The 23,170-nt window shown below is 52.2% G+C and overlaps 1 protein-coding gene across 1 annotated transcript; it reads right to left on the bottom strand.

Moving 5' to 3' along the window:
- Positions 1-3,534: 3,534 nt before the first annotated feature.
- LOC132075451 (uncharacterized) lies at positions 3,535-22,880 on the bottom strand. Its single transcript, XM_059475894.1, has 10 exons — positions 22,840-22,880; positions 20,316-20,503; positions 9,628-9,743; positions 7,329-7,418; positions 6,978-7,077; positions 6,744-6,868; positions 6,427-6,617; positions 5,996-6,105; positions 5,576-5,717; positions 3,535-5,263 (listed from the first exon to the last, which is right to left on the bottom strand). The coding sequence occupies exons 1-10, from the start codon at positions 22,878-22,880 to the stop codon at positions 3,535-3,537; spliced, it is 2,832 nt and encodes a 943-aa protein (XP_059331877.1).
- Positions 22,881-23,170: the final 290 nt, after the last annotated feature.

The following is a 23,170-nucleotide window of genomic DNA, read 5'->3' as shown; positions in this document are numbered from 1 at the left end:
CCACTCCCTCAGGGAGAGAGGCAGCGACAGGGGCAGCGGGAATGGGAGCGGGAATGGGAACGGGAACGGCCCGCCCCCGGCGAGGGGGGAGACGGGGGATGGACGGGGATTTGGGGCTGCGGGGGGTTGGTGTATGATGGAGCTGAGAAGGGATTTGGGGGCTGAAGAGGGAGTGGGAGCTGGCGGAGGGAAAGGGTGATGGGCGGGAGGGATAGCGAGGGTTAACGAGGAGGTGGAGGGGATGGTGAAGGGGGATGAAGGAGGATTTGGGGCGTGAAGGGGCTGTGGGTGGGGATGGTGAAGGGGGATGAAGGAGGATTTGGGGCGTGAAGGGGCTGTGGGTGGGGATGGTGAAGGGGGATGAAGGAGGATTTGGGGCGTGGAGGGCTGTGCGTGGGGATGGTGAAGGGGATTATTGCAGGCTGTAGGTGGGGATTTGGGGCGCTGAGGGGAGGTGCGGACCGGGCCGTGGGTGCTGATGGCTCGAACAATCCCCCTGGTGCTCTGCCAGGTGCAGAAGGGCGCACACCTGAGGCTTGCGGGTAAGCGAAGAGGCTGATAAGAGGCAAATCCTGCGATGTGCAGTAAGGCTTTATCATGCCAATGTTCTCCCTCACGTCATGGCTCAGCTGTGAGAACTCCTGTTCCTAAGTCCGGGGACATTCACACACAAGCTGAAGGTGCCCATCCCGACTGATGGGCCATAATTAATTTAACTACTCTCACTTGTAGACAGCTGCGACATCTCAGAAGGTGTAAAGAGTCCCCAGGTGTCCCGTGATGCACAGTATTATCCAGTGTGAAGCTCCCCGCCCCAGGGAGATGTTCCCACCTAGCCTCAGCAGGACATAAATCCCATGGATGTGATGTGTGTTGGACTCTTTCCCTTCACTCGATGGATGTAGTCTGCAGTCACTTTCCACCCTCCTATCTTTTCCCTCTCTCTTCCCCCCCCCCCCCCCGCGCCCTCACGCTTGCTGTTAAATAAAAATCCATGCTATTGGCATTCATATAAGGTGTCGTTTACACCTTATTTTGGGCAGAGGCATCTCTGTAATAATTTTTAGTAGTCGGATATTTAAAACCACGTGTGTCAATGCCGAGTGTAACCCTGCCTGTGAGTCCCACAACCCCACAGGGCAGTTTGAGGGTGCAAAGGGGGGACACTGTCACACCTCTGCTGCCGTGCATGCCCACAGTAGCTGGGGACAGTGACGAGAGTGTCACACACCCAGCACCAGGTGTGTGCTTGGGCTTTTCCCAGCACTTGCTCAGTCAAGGAAGAAATGGAGAGACATGGTTTTGCTATAGATGGATCATGAGATGATTGGCTCTCGCAGTTAAGGGATAACTATTGTGTGAATATTCAGAAAGGCTGTAGTGATGTGTAATTATGTTATTGTGGTTTAGATGCCCTCTGTTCTCCCCACAGTTCCCTTTCCCCCCTGTATTGTTGCCATCAGACAGCCTGGGCTGTCTGGGACAGGTACAATGAAGGCTACACATGTGTCCCTTGCATGGGGCAGCTGGGAATGGAAAAGCTTGGTGCTTAGGGGGTGCAGCATGGCAACACCTGACCCCCAATCCAGTTATAAAGCAGTCTGCACTGATAAATGGCAAGGAAGAGCTGACTGACAGACTTTGGGAGGGCCAGGGCTGGCTGATGCAACCCCCAGGTGTACAAAAGGCTGAGCATCCATCTTGAAGACAAACCAGCCACAATGTTATACACGAGGGGCAGTTCCCAGCACTGCAAATTTTCCCTTATGTAGTCCTTTGTTGTATTTCTGTCAAGGCTTAATAAACCTTTTTAAATTTTCAAAGTGAGCAGTGGTTTCTCACAGTTTCGGATCAAAACAGACATCAGCACGAAGCAAATCACCCTTTAATCCATCACCAAACACAGGCTATGGACAGCTCTTTTCTCCTCAGCACCTTCCAGCTGCCACCAGCAGCACAAAGAAATCACAGAGCAGAAAATGAGATGCTGCCACTAGAACAGACTTTATCTGTACAGCCACGAGGTACAGAGAGATCAGAGCACATGGGGGGACTGTCACAGCCCCAAGCAGCAGTGCCCCACCCCAAGGCCCATCTCTGGCAGCACTGGGAGCCCCTGGTATGCCCCCAAAACCATCTCACCAGTGCCAGAACAACAGAGGCTGGTGAGCAGAGTCCATCCTGCTGCTTTTTGGATCTGGGTCATGGCCAGTCAACTCCTTGCCCATCCAAGGTGCTCCTCAAAGCCACCTCAGAGTGGTCCAGCACGTTTCAGCATTGCTCTGCTCCCAGCCTGCAGAGAGGAGCTTGACCTTTCCCAGGCCCCATGAGCAGAGGCAAAGCTGGGCATGAAGGAAGAGACCCAGGGAGATGAGGCCACGCTACACCAGGACATGTGGGCTTGCTGCTGGCCCTGCACTAATTACCTGATTTAATTTGATCTGTAAATACCTAACACTGGTGTGCCAGGCAGATGTGATGCTCAGGGTGCATCAGGGGAAGGTGTGAATGTCCCCGAGCACTCTGGTCTCTCTGACCCAATGTTGCAAGTCATTGTGGTCTCAAATCATCCCCACCCTCCCCAGTCATTGCTTTTTTTTGTGGGTTTCCCTGATGGATCTGCAAGACTTTGCATTCATGGTGGGGAAAAAACAATTCATTCACATTACAGGTTACATATATAGAAAAGGAAGAGAATTCAACAAAGTGGTTGCTCTGGGCTGCAGAAAAAATGGTTTGAGGGGCATCAAGTGGGTCTGAAGTGGAGAGGCAGCCAGTGGTCACCGCATCCCTTCCTGCCTTTCCTTCCCACTGTTTTGGCAAAACCACAGGGGGAACCCCGACCCTTCTCTGTCCCACAGCACCGTGGAGCAAAGAGGACGACAAGGACAAGCCAGTGACAAACCCAAGCGGAGCTTGGCTGGACCTTCCCCACTCTGCATCCCAGAGAGGTTACAATGGCCTGGTACCCACCTCCCCCAAATTCCCCTGGGAGGCTGCTGGAGAGCCCAAATCCCCAAGATGCCTCCACTCCCATCAAGACCCTTCAATGCTGCTGAGCTTCTTGAAGTGCTTGGTAACATCTTTTCCAAAGGATTCGGGAGGGTCTCTGGAGGAGATGGAGAGCAGAGGAGGAAAAGAGGCTCAGGTTGGCAGAGATGATGCAGGGGACTAAGCAGCATGACAAGGGTGGTCCAACACAGGAGATGAGGAGACCACGCTGTTTTGCTGAGGAACAGCAGTTCAGTGCTATCTGCCTGTGAGGCAGCAGCTCCATCCCCAAGAGGCTGCCCCTGGCCCAGCAGCATCTCCCTGAAAGACTCCTCATGGAACAAACCACTCAATCTTAGACTGCCTGACAGCATTGGATGACAAAATCCTGAGAGACCAAGGGGCACCACTGGCAGGTACGACAAGAGCTCGCAGCTGCTGGTGGTTTTCCAAGACAGGGCTCCTGGTTCACAGTGAGCTCCAAACCAGGCTGCCCACAAAGGATGGCATGGCTGCGCCCCTGGCAGACCCCTTGCTCCCTCCTCAGGTCCTGCAGCCCTCACACCTCACCTTGAGCTGAATCTCACAGGCACAGAGGGGCTGCCCAGCTGAGAGGGGAACTGATGGGCAGCCAGGGCCCTGCCCGGAGCACGGGGGGGCTCCTGCACCCACCTTCACAGGGAGAGCTGCTGAGCACCTTGGAACTGAGCCTGGTGAGGAGCAGGGTGCTCCAGGGCGGTTCTCAGCAGGGCAAGGCAAAGCACCTGGCTGCTGGGGAAGGGGTGTTTGAGCAACATCCCTCAGGAACATGCTGTCATGCCTGAAAAGGCTGTTTCCATACTGGCACTCGGACAGCACAAGGCAGTCCATCTGGTGGGCACTGGGATCCGTGCTGGAGCCCGGCTGGAGCCCACTGTGGTGCACTGGAGCTGCCCCAGCCTGCAGGAGCCACGGCTGTGAGAACCACTTCTCCTCTAGGGGCACTGCCTGCTGCCCCTCCCAGGAAAAGCTGGGCTCTGCATGGCCTGCCAGGGGCTGTTTGGGGAAGCCACCATGCCCTGGCAGCTGCCTGGCTCCTAAGGGGGCAGGGAGAGCTACCTCCACCTCACAGAGCTTCCCATCCCCAGAGAACAGGGACTCATGCAAGCCCTGGGCAGGGCAAGGAAAAGATTGGGAGGGGGGTGGCAGCCACAGCCCAGCCCCTGGGGGATTCTCAGGGCTGCCACCTGGCAGAGTCTGGGACTCCAGGTATGCTCCTGCAGCTTCCAGCTGTTTTGGAGCTACGGCCAGCGAAGCCTCTGATGGGCAAGTGGCTGGGTTTGCCTGGAGGGGGACACTGTGGCACAGAGTCCCCAAGGTGTTTGAGTGCACCAGCTGGCACCCAGGCTGGCTCTGAGCATCAGGAAGAGTGTTATCTACAGGAGCAGAGAGGGTGGCTTCTGCCTGAAGGGCTTGGTTTGCCAGCTGCAGTGCTGCAGAGGATTTGCTGCTGGAGATGGGGACACCCAGCACAGTCCCTGCCACCAGCCTGGCTGGGTTGAACGGGACCTGCTGCTCTGGCTGGGCAAAGCTGCCCTCAGAGGGAGCAGAGCCCATGGAGCCCACAGCCCCCTGGCCTCCCCATGTGCCCGCTGCCTGGGGCTCTGCTGGGAATGCTGAGCCAGCTGCCCAGCAGCGCTGGAAGTGAGCCACAGCACTGCTTTCCCCATGGCAGCGTGGGAACTCCAGGCTCTTTCCAGCACCCTCCCTGAGGAGCACCTGCCCCACACAGGATGGCACCTTGGTGCCAAGCCCCTGAGCTGGTGGCTCCTCCTGTGCCCCCAGGCTGAGCACAGCCTCCTCCCACTGCTGCAGCTCCATGCTGTCCACATTCAGGCTCTGACAGGCGTTTCCATCCACCTCGCTCTTCTCAAAGAGGGTTTCAATGACCACCAGGAGGGAGTTGCTCTCCTCCTTGGCACTGCTGGTGTCCTCATTCTGGGTCAGCCCATCAGGCTCAGGGATGAAACCTGGCAGGGAGAACTGAGGCACGTTATCCGTGTGGGAGTTGTATATGGATGCATCCTGCTTCATCATGGCCCCAAGGAGAGAGTTGGGGTCTACCAAGCACTGCTCTGAGCTGGAGTTTGCTTGCACCTGCAGCTCCTCCTTGGCTTGGAACGAATCCAAGAACCCAGGAAGGGCATTCCCATACAAGACTGCTTCCCCTGTGGCAAAGCTGAAAGGCAGCTGCAGGTTTCTCTTGTGGAGATGCTCCTCCCCTTCTTCATTCCTTCGGCGTGGAGGCAAAAAGGGATGGAAAAACAGCATGAGCATCTCCTCCAGGCCAGGCAAAACCACCCTTCTAACATCAAGGGGGTGGGGAACTCACAGCTTTGCCCTGGCTTTTCTAGAGGAAAAGGGGGCTGGATTGGGCTGGCTACAAGAGGGCTCTGGGGAGCCCACAGAGAGGTCTGCATCACTCAGGAGGACAAATGCCGCAAAGTGCCAACCTCACCTACACTTCCCTCCCCCTCCACAGCCACTGCAGGCCTCGGGCAGCCCCTCAGGCCCAGAGCGGCTGAAGGGGAACAGCAATACTCACGACAGGGCTCGCTGGCGGGCGATGATGCAGTCGGGCCTGTCCCCTTTGTAGACCAGCCGTGCGTTGGCCTGCACCCACACCCAGCTGCCCCTCTTGGTCAGCAGCCGGAACACCGTCAGCCCGCTCTCGCCCGTCTTCATCACTGGGGCAGGGACACAAAAGAAGTGCCACATGCAGAGATCCTCCATGGGGGCAGACAAATGACACGTGCTGTGATGCCACAAGGTTGGGTATTGCCTCGTGGCCGTGCTACAGGAGCAGGAGATGCAGCATGCTGTCCCTCTGCCAACTCCCTGAGCTCATCCAGGAGGAAGAGCCTTTGTCACAGCTGCTCCAGCCCCAGGACAGACAGCACCAAGGAGCAATAGTACAGCCAGGCCAGAGCCTTGAGGCACCCCACAAACACCCCCCAGCACTCACTTCTCACGTGGTGCTCTGCGCAGTGCATCATGTCGGCCGCGTGCACAAACTGGTATCCGGATCCCCTCCTGCACAGCTCCACCTCCGTGTATCCCAGGACAACCTTCCCCCTGGAGACAGCACAGCAATGCAGTGACACCAGGGATGCATCCCCCACAGCTGCACCCCACTGGCCAGACCCTGCTTTGGGTGGGGCAATGCTCCACCCTGGGCTGAGCTGCATCCCCTGTTCCACAAAGCACCCAAACCACAGCAGACAAGAAGTGCTGGTGCCCAGTTAACCTGCTCCCCCCCGTGTTACTGGGGGCCTGCAGTAGAGAGACAAATACATCAGGCCATGGGAGCTGGGTCAGGTGTTCCTCGTCCCCACCAGGTCTAGTTTTCTGTCCAGCACCAGGATTTTGCCGCAGGGAAAGTGTGAGATGCCTTACCGGGAATCACAGGCCATGGGAGTGAAGTCCAGCTTGTGCTTTGTCTGGAAGATCAGCGTTTTGGTCCGGAGCTCCAGGATGGAGAGAGGCTGGAGGAGTGTGGCAATGGCAAAGAGAGCAACCGGGGACTTGTCTGCTGCTGACTTTTGCTGCCCAAGAAGGAACTTCAGGCGCCCATGGAAATTCAAGGCCTTACATGGATTAGAAAACATGGGTGTGAAGCAAACAGGGTGGTGGAAACTGGCTGTGCTCTCATCCCTATGGGACACAAGAGGCTCTGCGGGCCCAGGAGGAGCAGAGGGGTGTCCCAGCATTACCAGGAATCCCGAGGAGTTATCCAGCAGGCAGCGGAAGCGGCAGGTGAAGCTCCTCTCCACAAAGGATCGCTTCTCAGCACAGAGGCGCTGCGAGCCGGCGAGCAGCAGCTGTTCAGGGGGAAAAGCTGGAAAAGCAAAGGCAACAGGAAGCTCTCCAAGCTGTGCTGCACACACCCTGAGCTCCTGGATCAGAAGTGCTCGAGTGAAGTGCTGCAGGATCAGCCTGGCACTCACTGTCAGCAGCATGCACCGGGGGCCCGTGCAGCTGGCGGCGGAAGGAGGCCCTGTCGTCCGCATGGATCAGCTCGTACACGCTCTGGTAGATGAGATCCGACTGGAATGACAAAATAGAACAGTGTCTGCTCCTGGACAGGCTGGCACAGGTGTCAGGAGGAGGGCAGGGCAGAAGGTTTCCCTTCCTGAGAACTAAAAGTGCAGGATTGAGTGTGAACAACAGGCAAATTCCAGCTCCTTCCCCTTTGGAAGGAGCTGGTGCCCTTTGGGAAGCTTTGCTCTCCATCTGCACCTCCTTCCCACACCAGGACTGCATCCATCTGTTTCCAGCCAGGAGAACACGGTGCTCACCTGGTGGAAGCCCAGGTAGTCCTGCACGGTGGGGGAGATGTAGAAGATGTATCCGTCCCCAGTCACAGCGATGACAAATCCATTGAGTGCCTGAAAGCAAAAGTTCAGCCCAAACTTACTCTGCCCAGCTTCCATCCAGCTGCTGAACCATGAAATCCCCCCCAGCTGTTTCTTCAGCATCCTTCTTCCCCAACAAGGAACCCCACAAAGGACAGCACTTGATAGCCATGCAAGATCCACTTCTGTGGAGTTTCTCGTTCTCAGCACGAGCAATGATCCAAGCTGGACTGACCACTTTCTCCAAACCCTCCATGGAACCCCCTCTCACTGCAGGGCAGCTCCTGCATCAGGAGGGACCAGCTAAGGAGAGGTTCCGTGGAGGATCTGGAGTCCTCGTTTCCATCTGGGAATAGCTACACTCTCCTAGGGCTGTGCTTTGGACATGATCATCCTCGTGGGTCCCTTCCAGCTCTGGATATTCTATGATTCCGGTGACCATTTCAGGCTGATTTCTCCCAAAAGCAAAACACTGCACTAGGTAGTAACTCATGCCCCCTGTTCTTGGCTGTGATATGTTTAATTTATTAGTGAATGGAAGGAGAGAAATTAGGGAAAGAACACCCTAAATGGAAACCTAGCATACAGATCCAGCTTGCTGAGGGACTAGTTCCTTCCCTTTGTGTGCTACAGCCCCCTGAGGGATCCCAAGCCAGAGATTTCTGCAAATCACAATATATGCTTAAAATGATCTTCGTGGGGAGGAAAAAAAGCCACCAGACAGCTCAGCAGGGGGATTTCTGTCACAGTAACACCTCATAAGCTCTCCAGATGTCTTCAATCACTCCAGCCTGCCAATGCTCTGATGTTGATGGCTCAACAAATTGCCATCACATGGTCCAAGCCCAAAGCCCTGGGGAGTGCTCGGGAGCAGATCCAGGCTGGGGCAGCCACGGGCTCCCTGCTGGTATCCAGCTGCTCCTCTGTGACCATCACACTCACACACAGCTGGCACCGTGGGGGACCTCGTGTGGTGCAGGATTCACTGCCAGAAGTCACACGGAGCTCCCAGGAGTCACTGCCTGGCCAAAACCCCACATGGAGACTCCTGCTGGGGGGGTCTGCTCACACTGCCTGCTGCCTGGAAGGGAGGGCCCTGCAGGAGCAGGGCTGAAGCGACCAAAGCCAGGCTTAAAGAGAGCCAAGCATCCATCTGCCGGTGTCTGGAGAGGTGGGAGAAGAGGACTGAAGGCCCAGAAAGCCTACAGGAGAGCTGAGGGTGGGCAGGCCCTGGCAGCACAGGGTGTCCAGAGCAGCTGTGGCTGCCCCTGGATCCCTGGAAGCGCCCAAGGCAAGGCTGAACATTGGGGCTTGGAGCAGCCTGGGACAGTGGAAGGTGTCCCTGCCCATGGCAGCTCATCACAAGATGAGCTTTGAGGTCCCTTCCCACCCAAACCATTCTGGGATTCTCTGAGAGCCCAGGCACAGGAGATGGCAAGAACATGGCATGATTGAAGACCTTGGCCAGACTCGCCCTGCAGCCCCAGTGAGCCCCACGTTCCTCAGCTGATGTGCCCAGATGTTTGCTCAGCAGTCAGCCTTTCCACGTGACCTGCCATGCCAGGCCCTTCCAGCTCACACTTACAAATGGCAGCCCCAACCAGCAGCGCTGTGGGAGGCTGATTCACCAGCCCCTGGTGCTCTGAGCTTCACTGTCAGCTGTTTGATGAGACACACGTGGCCTTTCTACAAAGCACAGCTCTCACTTCCCACTGGCTTTGTCCACCACTGTTTTCCAACATCCAACTGCTCTTCTTTTCTCCCCCACAACCTACAAAGCTGGCTTTTCCCATCCCAGGCAGGCTGTGAACTCATCCCCACAGAGCTCACACAATGCCCCAGTAGGGCAAGGAGTTCCTGGGGGTTGTTTTGTCCCATAGCTCTCAACATTCTCCTCTTGCCCTTTGCTAAAGATAATGAACCAGCCCAGCACCTTGGGAACTACTCAGGGATCCATCCTCACACCACCACATGACATCCCTGAACCTCCTGGTTGGGATAGAGCTTGTGTCCATGAGATGTAACACAATCAAAGGGGCAGCAAATTGCAGTGGGATGAGAGGAAACGTTGGGAATGGGGATCCGGACCCATCCCAGCCAGGCAGTGCCACTGGTCTCTGTCCCCAGGAACTCAGTGCCTGCTGGAATCACAGTGAAGCAGCTCTGGGCAAGGCAGGGTCTCTTCCCACTCCACAAAAAGCTCCAGAGCAGTTTGGGCAGACCCCAAATGACCAAGCCATACCTGGAGCAGCAGCTCTCCCTCAGGGAACAGCTCCCTGTCACCCTGCAGCTCCGTCCATCTGTCCCCTCCTGGGTGTCTGGGCTGACCCACGCAGTTGCCAACGTTTGGAGCTGTGGCTGCAAGTGAGAAGGCAAGAAATCAGTGTGGAACAGGTGTGACGGTGTTCACAGCGGTCTGAGGATGACAGGAAGAGATGAGGGTCTGACTCCATGTTTCAGAAGGCTTGAGTTATTATTTTATGATATATATTACATTAAAACTATACTAAAAGAATAGAAGAAAGGATTTCATCAGAAGGCAGCTAAGAATAGAATAGAAAGGAATGATAACAAAAGCTTGTGGCTTGGACTCTCTGTCCGAGCCAGCTGACTGTGATTGGCCATTAATTAGAAACATCCAACATGGGCCAATCATAGATCCACCTGTTGCATTCCACAGCAGCAGATAACCATCGTTTATATTTTGTTCCTGAGGCTTCTCAGCTTCTCAGGAGGAAAAAATCCTAAAGAAAGGATTTTCCATAAAAGAAGCCTGTGACAGAAGAGGCAAACCAGGAGCCTCCTGCTCCTCCTCCCCACCCCAGGGCTGCTCATGCAGCTGCTGGGTGGAAGGCGTGACCATCACTGGGAACTGGCACAGAGCCCACTCACAGAGCCATGCCCAGCTTCTGGGCTGCCCAGGCTGGAGAATGTCAGGAGCCAGGACATCCCTCTGGCTGTCCTGAGCAGCCAAGACCCTTGCCAGGGGGCTCAGAGACCCTGGCACAGAGCCCAAAATGCCCCTGTGGTTTTGATTATGACCCGTGGAGCAAATGACCAACCTTGTATGAAGATCAGCAAGCCACAACAGTTTAAGTAGGATATCAGTGAAGTTATCATGGGGTGGAAAAGTAGATTTTAGGGTTTTTGGTATGGGGGTTCAGGAGGCAAGATGGAGGGAACTGGGTATGTCCAGCCTAGCTCCTTCTTTTTCTTGGCCTCCATCTTCTGCTGTGATGGTGGCACTTTTAGATTGGTTTAGAGTAGAAGCTCACTGTCTAACATAGGTCATAGGCATTGGAAAGTAATTGTAAACATTGTACAAGTAGTTTTTAGTATAAAGACATAACACAGCTCTGTGGGCAGGCAGAGTGCCTGGAACTGATTTGCTGAGCAGGGCAGGAGAAAATTTTTTATAGATAAGATAAAATAAACAACCTTGAGACTGAGAAATTAAGAGCCCTGACTCCTTCTTCAAGCGCTGGGCTGGGAAAAGAGACTTTTGAACTTATCTTGGGGTCACTCTGACCAGCTAGAGATCCCAACACTGAATCAGCCTGGGGAGCTCATGGCAGCAACTCCTTGCTTCCAACCAATCTAAAAGTGCCAACATCACAGCAGAAGATGGAGGCCAAGAAGAAGAAGGAGAAAGGCTGGACATGCCCAGATCCCTCCATCTTGCTTCTTGAACTCCCATACCAAAAACCCCAAAATCTACTTTTCCACCCCGTGATAACTTCACTAATATTCTGGTTAAACTGTTGTAGCTTGCTGATCTTCATACAAAGTTAGTAATTTGCTCCACAAGTCATAATCAAAACCACAAGCATTTTGGGCTCTGAGACCCCTGGCAGGAGTCTTGGCTGCTCAGGACAGCCAGAGGGATGTCCTGGCTCCTGACAATTCAGGAGCCTCCTCATACTTCAGCACTGGATGCCTTCCACCCTTGGGTGCAGCCAGCATGAAGCTCCTGCTGCCCTGCTCACAGGACTCCCACAGAACCAGCTCTTGAGGGAACAGGAATGAGCACAGAGGCTCCCAGGGACATCTCCAGCACGATCCTTTATCTGCTGATTATCACTGGAAAAAAAAAAAACTCAAACCAGCAAAAGGATGATTTTCAAGGCATGTTTTTGCGCCAGCTCACACCAAAAACAAAACAAAACAAAACAAAAAAAAAAAAAAAAAAAAAAAAAAGAGAAAATCACAGAAAGGCTCAAAGCAGCTCCTGTGTAGGAACCACCCCACCCCTGCCACCACCAGCAGCTTGTGTAGCTCCCTGAGGTCTGATACCCTGTGTAACTCACATCCCAGCAGAGAGCACTGCCTGCCCAGCTCAGCCCTGGGTGTCAGGTGGTGCTGGAAGCAAAGGGAAAAGATCCTCTGAATTCTGGATATGAGGAGGCACCTCAAACTATCCATACATTTAGTTTTCTCCATGGCAGAAGCTCTCACTGCACCACTGAAATGCTTTAAATGTTTGTTTGGTTTCTTCTCTGGTAACCAAAACAATTTGGAATCTAAAGAAGTTTCACGTGCAACTGCTGATCTGGGACACTTTGCTCTGCAGAAAAAAAAATGGATTGGCATGTTTGAATTCAAAACTAACTTGGAATGAAAGCATCCCTGGGATGTATTTACACCTGGAGCCTGAGTGCCCACAAGCACCCACCCGTGGAGGTTTCATCATGCAGGGCATGGATGCAGCAGGGTTAGGGTAACCAGCTGCAGGTCTTGCACAGGGTGACACAAACAGCAGTGCAGAGGGTGCTCTGGAGCAGAGTCAGCCCCCATCTCCATTGCTGCCAGAGCTGGGGCATTTCCTGCTCCCTCTGACCTTCAGCACTCCTTGGGGATGCTCAGGCAGCATCTCCACCTCGTCCATCAGCCACGGCTTCTGCTCTTTTCCCTCCTGTGCTGTCAGACCTGCCTGCTCAGGGCATGTGAGACCTCTGGGAAAGATGAGAGTCAACAGAATCTTTGCTTACAGACACCAGGCAAAAAGTGTGATTGCCATGCGATCCCCAAGGGAAAAAAATCCCATCTGGACCACATGGCTTCAATTTGCACCTCATGGAGCCTAATAGTTTCAAAATGAAACATCGATTCTCATTTAAAATTTGATTTCTTTTGAAGGGCTGACTCCTCTCTAAAGCATTGAAATGAGGCAGGCTGGCAGGGGATTTCAAAAAGAAACAAGTTCTCCCAAAATAAAGCTCCAAAAGGGCACAGAACTTTTTGAGAGCATGCATGTCCTGAGAGCATCTGGCCTCCAGCTCTCTCCCAGTGACCACCAGCAGCATCTGCAGGGAAAGCTGGGGAGAGCTGCTGTGGCTTTCAGAATCCAGCGGGGAATACCCATTTTGGGCTTTCCAGCAAAACTTCTTCACCTCTCCCACTGATCTCAGGAAGGGGCTTTTAATCTCCCACCAAAGGTGCTCGCTTCCCCTTCCCTCAAGCACAGAGCAGTCCATTCCTGCACAGCTGAGCTCAAAAATCCTCCAGAATCCGTCTCCCATGGGACACACCTGACCTGGGGAGAAGGTCTGGAGCATGGAGAGAGGGCAGGAAACTCGGAGAGATGTTGTCTGCCCCCAAAGTGCTGGCGGTGTGGAGCAGCTGGTGCTCACAGCCAGCCCAGTCCTCACCATCCACAGCCAGGGGCCCTGCTGTTCCTGTGGCGCTCCTCCTCCAAACAGGTCTCTGAACTCATCCTCGCTCAAACTGCCAAGAACCATTGGGACTGGGAGCAATCCCAAGGGAAACCCAAGCACTTCCAGGCAGAGGACTCCAGGCCCATGCAACCACCAAGGGTACAGGGGCTATTCCAAGTCACTGTTTTGTTGTCTTATTTATCAAGAGTTTTATTATCATTATGGTGCAAGGGTTCCATACCACCAGAGTTCCGTAACTCCTCGATGTTTCTCGTGGGTATTTCCTCTAAGCACTGACAGCTCCTGGTCCTTACAGTAATCATCATCTGACTCCAGATGCCACCAATCCACTCTTTTATACCACTGTTCTTACTTGCTACAGGTGTGGCCTGTTAACATCAGGCCTGCTCCTAATCTTTAGTAATTGGTCCAGCTGCAACTCGTCGGGGGATAAGATTGCATTCTATACCACCTTCATTTATCCATAGTGTATCCCCAGACACTTTTTGACTTGGAAGGGAAAACCCCAACATTTTAACCATATCCCAGCTGACTTACAACACAGGAAACCTCATGTGAGGGAGGGGGTCACTCCTGAAACAGCCCCTTGCTTGAGACAAGATGGGGAGATGCCACCCTCTGGAATCCCACCTGGAGCCATGTGTGACCGTGTTCACAGGGGTTTTTGAATGAGGGAAGAGATGAGAATGTTGACGCCGTATTTCAGAAGGCTTGATTTATTATTTTGTGATATATATTACATTAAAACTATACTAAAATAATAGAAGAAAAAGTTCTCATCAGAAGGCTAGGTAAGAATAGAAAAGAATGAATAACAAAGGTTTGTGGCTCGGACAGAGAGAGAGCCAGCTGTGCCATGCTTGGCCATTAATTCCAAACATCCACATGAGACCAATCACAGATGCACCTGTTGCATTCCACAGCAGCAGATAATCAGTGTTTACATTTTGTTCCTAAGGCCTCTCAGCTTCTCAGAAGGAAAAAATCCTAAGGAAAGGATTTTTAATGAAAAGATGTCTGTGACAGCCATGGATCCCCCAGCCTGCTGCAGCCAGGTCTGCAGGGGCCAAGGGCTAAGATGGACTGGAAACAGTGGCTGGCAGGGAGAAGAGACCCCCACTGGCTGCCAGGCAGCACAAAGCAGGTGAGAAGCTGTATTAAAAGCTGGCTAATTCATCCCATTTAACACACTCCTTCCAATAGAGCAGTTCAGACTCCCACACAAAGCAGCTGAGATCACAAATTAATGGGATTAAAGGAAACCGGTCCAACGTGTATCCAATCTGTAATATACCCACAACAACAAAACTAACTGGGTAAAAGGACAATTCGCTTTTGCTGTTTGTGCCCAGTTTTTCCCATCTCATGCAGTGCATCTTGGACAGTTAATGGGAATTAACACCTGTCTGGGGTGCTTAGGGACATGGGTTAGTGGTGGGCTTTGCAGTGCTGGGTTAATGGTTGGATTTGGTGATGGCAGAGGTCTTTCCAAGCTCAGTGATTCCATAATTCCATGAAAAAGACCATGGCAGAAGCCATCTGCATTACCAGGTAAGTCCCAGGCATCTGCTGGGGCAGTGTGGTCATCACCTACATTTTCAAAGTGCTGTGACAGAGGCTAAGTGTAATTTTTAAGACAGTAGGGGGAAATCCAGCTCTGTTTCAAACCCCAATACCATCCAGAGCACTGCAGGTTTCCTGCTGCTGGTGTGATCCCCAAGGACTGCAAGGTTTTCACTCAGCCAGGGAAGATGCCAGACAGGATCAGCAGAGCTTCCAGCATCAATGAATCAGGATGGGCCCCATACATCCCCAAGAGCACCCCTGTCGCAGACATCTTTTGTGAAAAATCTTCTCCTTAGGATTTTTCCTCCTGAGAAGCTGAGAAGCCTCAAGAGCAAAATGTAAACGTTGGTTATCTGCTGCTGTGGAATGCAACAAGTAGATCTTTGATTGGCCCATGTTGGATGTTTCCAATTAATGGCCAATCACAGTGAGCTGGCTCAGACAGAGAGTCCAAGCCACAAACCTTTGTTATCATTCTTTCTTTTTCTATTCTTAGCTAGCCTTCTGATGAAATCCTTTCTTCTATTCCTTTAGTATAGTTTTAATGTAATATATATCATAAAATAATAAACCAGCCTTCTGAAACATGGAGTCAGATCCTCATCTCTTCCTGTCATCCTAAGACCCCTGTGAACACCGTCTCACACCCTCTTATGGGTTGGCTTTCTTGCCTCTGCAAGGAGGTTCCTAAGCCCTGAAATGGAGGAAAAATTCCAGCAGAAGAAAGACAAAGGGGCAAAGTAATCTAACCCCTTCACTTTTTTGCCCATCACATTCCCTAAGGAAAACGTGACAAGGCTAAAACACATCCCTTGCCTCTGGCATAGATTTGGTGCTGAAAATAAAAGGTTATTGGTAACCACCCCAGAGCCAGATCTGCTCTCTCAGACTGGGTTACACTGACAAGCTTCATCCATGGCAAACAATTCTCTTTGAACAGGCTCTAGAGGTGCCTGGCATCCAAAAGCCAGGAGCTCCTCCAGCAACACCGAGACACACACAACCATTTTTGTCTTGGATCCAATCCCAAACCCTGTCAAATCAGCACCAACCTTTGCCTCCTCAGCTGCTGAACAAAGGCACGGTGCCAAGCAGAGCAGGCTCGTGCCATCCAAGTGGGACAGACAAATGCCAAACCCACGGATTAGAAACTCCATGGAAAAGTCACTCAGCGTCTTCTGAGGAGCACAGAAATGCCCTGGGGAGCGCTGGCATCCCCAAATCCATACCAGCCTCTCCAACCTGCTGCTGCAAACCTTCATCCCACACAGTCCTGCAGGATCTTGCCCGGGGACAGATTTGAGCTCGACTCCTTTCACTGCCTCAGACCCCTGCAGCTCTGGCCCAACAGCCAGCTCTGGTAACAACAAACAAAGAGGAGATGAATAAAAAAAAGCTAATTTAGTGCTGATTGCAGCGAGATTACCCAGGGAGACCTGCTGCCAGCTGTACTACAGTGGAGCACTGGGGAGGGAGCTGGTGAGACCAGCACCAGAGGGGGAAAGGACCTGGTGAGGCCTCCTGAGCTCCAACCAGGTGAGCTGCATGGGGAGGCAGCCCACTGTTCACTGTTTGCTAGGAGCTCTTAGATATCCCGAGCTTTGCCAGACTCCAGAGTGTGGTCTCACACCAGGACATGGTTTGCCATGGATTCTGAAAGAGACTGGGTTAGGTTGGATGCTGGGAAAGAATTCTTCCCTGTGAGGGTGGTGAGGCACAGATTACCAGAGCAGCTGTGGGTGCTCCATCCCTGGAAGAGTTTCAGGCCAGGCTGGACAGGGTTTGGAGCACCCTGGGATGGTGGGAGGTGTCCCTGCCCATGGAAGGGGGTGGGATGGGATGAACTTCATTCCAACCAAAACCAGTGTGGGACTCTGTGATCCTCTCTTCTCCTAGGAAGAAGGCATGGCAGCACATTTCCTAATCACACCCTCTCCACCTCAGAGAGCATTTTAAGTCCCATTTTCTTGCTCACCCTTGGCAGAGCCACATCTGCAATCCCAACATCTGCTTCCTTTGCTACAGGAACCATAGGACACACAACTCTCCAGCTATCTGGAGCTTTACCAAGCCACTAAAAATCCATCCAGGATTTTATGAGATCTCCCTCTTTGCAGCAAGTCACAGCACAGAGAGGCCTGAGCATCGTGGCAGTCGGCAACAGAGACACCAGCTTTTCTCCTTGGGCTCTTGCTCTCATCAGCAAAGTCACTCCAGATCTGTCTGGGAGGCTGTCACACACAGGTCCAAGTAGCAACCACTGCAAATTGGTTTGCAGACAGAGCTCAGCACAAATCTGGCAGTGAGGTCCAGCCACTGTTCACACGAGTGACAAAACCTTTAAAGTGCCTTTGAGGCAGAGGCAGTGATAGCACCAGAGCTGTCACCACTACGCAGGCTGGGCAGAGCTCGGGCAGAGCAAGCCATGAGCCCCCTGGTTTTGTGCAGGGAAGGCTGAGATCCCAGGCAGCAAAGAGCTGTGCATCACCTGCAGTGTTTGCCCTGGGGCACAGGGGAGTTACAGCGTGCACACCTGTGATGGTGTTCACAGGGGCTCTTGGGCTGGGGGAGAGACGAGGATCTGACTCCATGTTTCAGAAGGCTTGATTTATTATTTTATGATATATATTACATTAAAACTATACTAAAAGAATAGAAGAAAAAGTTCCATCAGAAAGCTAGCTAAGAATAGAATAACAAAGAATGAATAATAACAAAAGTTTGTGTCTCGGACAGAGAGTCCGAGCCAGCTGACTGTGATTGGCCATTAATTAAAAACAACTCCTTGAGACCAATCACAGATCCACCTGTTGCATTCCACAGCAGCAGATAACCATTGTTTACATTTTGTTCCTGAGGCTTCTCAGGAGGAAAAATCCTAAAAAAAAGATTTTTTCGTGAAAGATGTCTGCGACACACCCTGAATCAGCCCGTGGAGGCATGGAAGGAGCTCCCAGAGCTTGCCTCTCTAGGCCCGAGGCTTATCATTTCCAGCAAACTACTAATTAGTCTGGTTTCTCATTAAAGCACAGACAGAGGAGAATATTTAAAAGCAAAGCAGACTCAAAGGACGATGCAGTGAGTCAATACCCTGCAATGGAAACCAGGATCCCATGCAGATTTCAAGTCCCTTTCCTTGTATCCCCTGTGGAAGCAGGCACAGATACCAGCACCCAAACCCACTGTGGTTGTCTGTCGCAGACATCTTTTTATGGAAAATCCTTTCCTTAGGATTTTTCCTCCTGAGAAGCCTCAGGAACAAAAAGTAAACATTGATTATCTGCTGCTGTGGAATGCAACAGGTGCATCTGTGATGGGTCTCATATGGTTGTTTGTATTTAATGGCCAATCACAGTCAGCTGGCTTGGAGACTCTGTCCAAGACAGAAGCTTTTGTGATCATCCTTTCCTATTCTATTCTTAGCTAACCTTCTGATGAAATCCTTTCTTCTATTCTTTTAGTATAGTTTTAATGTAATATATATCATAAAATAATAAATCAGCCTTCTGAAACATAGAGTCAGATCCTCGTCTCTTCCCTCATCCTGAGACCCCTGTGAACACGGTCACTGCTGTCCTCTGCTCTGCCCCACCCTAAACACTGCCCCAGGCTCCTACACCCCATTAAACAGGTCTGTTCCACAGCACCCACACCTCAGAAATACCAGAGAAGGTGGAGAAGGCTGGAAGCCCCTTCTCAGATTTCTCCTGGTGTTAGCAGCCAGACAAGACGCAGACAACACATGCAGGCTCCACTCTAGGGCTGGAGAAAATGCAGCACAAGGGGAAAAGGAGCCTCAGGGCATCACCCTGCAATTGGTCTCTCAATTGCCTGGAGATAAGGCAATTACCACTCTATCAAAACATCCATCTCCCTCCTGCCTGGAGATAAGGCTGGGCTTGGGCTGTGGGTGAGGATAGGGATGCTCCTCAGATGATGCCATGCTCTCCCTGCTGCAGGAGAAGAGCCTGCACAAAGCACAGGACAGCAAACCTGAGGCAGAAAGCAGAGCACAAGGGGTGCCAGCACATACCCCCAAAATTCCCAACAGGAAACACCAGCAGCATGGGGCTGCTGTGACCTGCAGCTGGCACGGGTCCTCACCAGGCACGCCTGAGACCCAGGCCAAGCCTGATGTATCTGGGATGATCTGAAGTCAAACAAGATGAACTTCAGGGCAGAGCAAGGGGAAGGAGCTGGCAATCACAGCTAAGTGGCCAGATGGGAATAATTGGCCTGGCAGAAGGGGGCTGCAGAGCCCCTGCAATGCCAAAGGCTTTTCCAGAGCAGCTCTCTCGCTGGGAAGCACACGCTGAGCACATCCACTGGGAACCAGCTCCTGCTTGGATGCACAGCTCCCAACTGGAGAGTTTGGCACCGGAGTCTCCTCCTGGAGCCCAGCATCCCAGCTGGAGAGGGCCCTGGGAGAGCCCAGAGGAGTGGGCACGAGGGAAAAACCAAGGGAGCCAAGTTTATCCAATCTGCCGTGGGGAGAAGACACAATAGGAGCCTCTAAATATAAAAAGCTGCTGCTGCCTTCCTGCCCCATATGCTCTGCATTCCCCAGTGTCCAGCTCCCATTCCATCAGGCCCAAGTCACTGCAGAGGGAACATGTCCCTATCCACGTGTGCTGGTGACTCCTGGGAATGTGGTGACTGCCCCCAGCCAGGCCCTGCATCATATGCAATGTTAAAATTTATTAAACACACACTGCAACTGTAATAATAATAAAGGGTTGAAGAATAACAGAGAGGGTAGGAGGGAGAGAAGGAATATGGAATAAATATAAGAATGCCAAATATGGAATAAACAAGGAAAGACAGAATATGAAATACAGTAAAAGGGAACATGTAATATGTATTATATCATGAACATTCAATTATTTAGTGAATTTAATTTTGAATTCCCATTCCAGTCAGACGAGGGCATTGTTGCAGTTCAGCAAGACACACTGCTTTACCCACCTCTCTCTTCTTCTCCACAGGGTGCAGGGAGTGCGACAAGGAGGAGTTTTGGACATAAAGGCTGGCTGGATTGTTGGACATAAAGGATGGCTGCTTATGAGATGAAGGAACTTTTCAGGAGGTCTCAGCTGCTGGGCAGGCCCCCAAGTGTCTCCCACCATCCATGGTGACATTTTCCTGCCAGCATCAACATCCAAGGGCCTGCTCCTATAACTCACCATCACGCTTCCCTCAGGAAACACAACCTCCCATCTCAAAGCTTGGGATGGAATGTCACAGACATCTTTTTTGGAAAATCCTTTCCTTAGGATTTTTCCTCCTAAGAAGCTGTGAAGCCTCAAGACCAAAATGTAAACAGTGGTTATCTGCTGCTGTGGAATGCAACAGGTGGATCTGTGATTGGTCTTATGTGGTTGTTTCTAATTAATGGCAAATCACAGCCCAGCTGGCTCGGACAGAGAGCCGAGCCACAAACCTTTGTTATCATTCTTTCCCATCCTATTCTTAGCCAGCCTTCTGATGAAATCCTTTCTTCTATTCTTTTAGTATAGTTTTAATGTAATATATAAAAAAAAATAATTAATCAGCTTTCTGAAACATGGAGTCAGATCCTCGTCTCTCCCCTCATCCCGGGACCCCTGTGAACGCCGTCACAGCGGAACACCCGCTGTGCAGTGGGGATCGATCTCAGGGGCTTTTCCCCGCTCCCAGCACAGACACTCACCCCTCAGGTAGCTCTTCACCCTCAGGTAGCCCACGGCCAGGCGGAGGATGGAGAGTTTATCCAGCCTGGAGCGCACATCCTCGGGGAAGGGCAGCAGCCCCGTCAGCTTGCTCAGCTCCTGGTTCAGCCGCTCCCGGTGCCGCTTGGAGGGGTTGGACTTCACACCCTCGGCAGGGGGGGCTTTGGGGCTGCAAGAGGCACAGGGGAGGGTAATCAAGCTGGGATTGTCCAGCAGGCTCTTTTCAAACCCAGCACTGGCTTTGGTGCAGCCACAACAGTGAAATGCTTAAGATTTTTACACACACACACTGCTCCTCTTAGAAATCACAGAGTAGTTGGGGTTGGAAGAGACCTCAAAGCTCATCTTGTTCCACCCCCTTCTACTATCCCAGGCTGCTCCAAGCCCTGTACAACCTGGCCTGGAACACTTTCAGGGATGGGGCAGAATGAGATGAGCTTTAAGGTCCCTAACCAACACAAACCATTCTGGGATTCTGTGACTTAAACAAAGGGACATTGCATAGGGTGATTCAGGGCACTGCACTGTGAAAAGAGCCTCTCTTAAAAAAAAAAAACAAAAAAAAAAAACCAAAACTTTTGTTTTCTTCCAATATTCTGATTTCTGTCCCTTTCAGATGGGCATTTCCAAATTAAACCAGCATTTGATGCCAAACTTAGGAGGAACAGTGTCCAGGAGATCAGCCTGAAGCCTACACGAGGTCCCATCTCTGTGAGCAGCACTTATTTCACCCACCCCAGCCAAAACCCCAGCACAGCAGTAAGAGCTCAGTTAATAGCTTTAACAAGTCCTGGATGTCAACCTGTGTCCTTCATTTTTTAATGCCAATCTGAATTTCACAGCTCAAAGACAAACCCAGATCTCTATCCCCTAACACACAGCTCCTTTGGTTTGATGTAATTTGTCTAACCACAAACTCGCAGCCTCTTTTCAGGAAGGAGCTTTGGATAACAGGACCTGCCAGTGTTTAGCAGCAATTTAAGCTCCCTCCTCTACCATCACTCTCCAATCTCATCTGGCAGGGCTGCTCGCATGTGTGACACGAGAGGAAATGAGCATTAAATGAAATGCACCGAAGTGCCTGTTGAATTTGCAGCTCAGGGAGAGACTGAGGGGTCTTTTAAGGCTGAATGGAAAACTGCAGCATTTTCCCAGGAAAGCTGAAGCCTGTTGGGTTATAAGAGCTGCATCAGGAGGGATATCCCCTCTCTCAGGGAGGCTGGCACAATCCAGCTCCAAACTAGTCCACACAAGCTGGGTAAAACACACTGGCACTGTTTACAAAGCTGAAACACTTTTGAAATCACAGTCATGCACCAGGAAGGAGAAAAATTAAATTAGGTTTCAGAAAATTTGTCTGAGATTCCTCAGATATCCTTTAAAGTCTTCTGGCCACTCACCATCCAAATCCAGCTCCAAACATAAAGAAAGAAGAGAAAATGGGACTGGTTTGTTTTTCCCCAGCTGCTCCTTGAACGGGGGAAGTGTATCCCTTCTGCAAGCTGGCAAGTACCAAGGGAGATTATTCCTGACAGTGGCACTTGCCTGAGCTGATCTATTAATTTTCAAGAACAGTTTTTTTGAGTAACTAAGAAGGAGAAACCCCTCAGACCATCCTCCCTGTCACATCCCACTGCCACCAGCCCTGCTCCGCCTGGCTGCTCCCAGCAGGATCCCGCTCCAAGGTCTGACCCAGCACAGAGAAAATGAGTCTCTTCCCATTCCCAAGGCTGACCTTGCAGAACTCAGGGAATGAGGGCCCTTCTGCTCCAAAGAGACACCTTCTCCTGCCCCCTGAGACGCAAAAATCCAGCCCAAACCCTCAGGCTGGTGTGCTGAGGGCTGGAATCACCACTTTGAGACAAACAGAAGACAGGTTTGTGGCAAAACAACCATCCTTCATGTTTACTCAACAAGACTCTCAATTAAATACCCAAGAGAGGCTCAGGGTCACTTCGCCACAGGTTTAAAGTATTGATGCTCCCTCCTTCATCCTGGGCTTGGACTCAGCTCATCCGTGTCCTTCCCCACAGCCTCCCAGAAACAGACACCCACCTTTAGCTCCTATACACCTGGAAAAGCTGAGGTTAAACAGGCTGGTGGGACTTGGGAGCTGGGAAAGGCAGGAAACACCGGGGACACCGAGGGGGATGTTATGCAACAGCTACTGAGCAGCGCGGTAATTAATAATTACAGAATCGAGGTGTTTTGGTAATTACTAATCGCTGTACGTTTGATTTAGGCGGGCACCAAAAACAACCCAGCCTGCAAATCAGCGCCGAGCGGCTCAAACTCCGCGGCGAGCTTACGGAGGACGAGCATCTTCGGGATTTCTGCTCTCCCACCAGCGTGCCGGAGCCGGCAGCTCGTTAGCTCCAATTAAACCTGATTAAACCCGGCAACCCAAGCGTGCTGCTGCTGCTGCCGCCGCCGCCGCCTTTGGCTCCCCCAAAGGCACTTCCCAGAGCCCAGCCGGGCTCTCGCTGCCCCGTCCCACGCACCCACCTCTTGGGCACCGGCTTCCTCCTCTTCCTGCCCGCGTACATCCCCGACACCACCGGCAAGGACAGCGGCGACAGCGGCACCGCGCCCGGGGCGGGGCTCCGGACACCGGCACCGGCCACGCCCTTGGGGACACCACGCCCTTGGGGACACCACGCCCTTGGGGACACCACGCCCTTGGGGACACCGAACCCACGGAGCGCGGTCCCTAGTGTCATAAATGAGGAGCTCGACACTTCTTATTTATGACACTATTCAAGCAGCAGAGGTAAAGTGTGAGCAATGCAGCGCTGGGTACAGCGGGGGAAGTTTTCCCTCTCCAGCTGCACGCCCA

Source organism: Ammospiza nelsoni, chromosome 7 (genome assembly GCF_027579445.1).
Source record: "Ammospiza nelsoni isolate bAmmNel1 chromosome 7, bAmmNel1.pri, whole genome shotgun sequence".
Taxonomy (NCBI): Eukaryota; Metazoa; Chordata; class Aves; order Passeriformes; family Passerellidae; genus Ammospiza; species Ammospiza nelsoni.
Note: the sequence above shows the minus strand (reverse complement) of the source record. Positions and strands in the feature narration are given on the sequence as shown.

Bases quoted from the DNA above. Each gene is read 5' to 3' on its own strand.
- LOC132075451 (XM_059475894.1), bottom strand. From the start codon at position 22,880: ATGTACGCGGGCAGGAAGAGGAGGAAGCCGGTGCCCAAGAG. The intron at 7,419-9,627 runs GTATGGCTTGGT...TTTTGCTTTCAG, and splicing joins AGGGAGAGCTGCTGCTCCAG to GCACTCAATGGATTTGTCAT. The intron at 6,618-6,743 runs GTAATGCTGGGA...AATCCATGTAAG, and splicing joins ATAACTCCTCGGGATTCCTG to GCCTTGAATTTCCATGGGCG.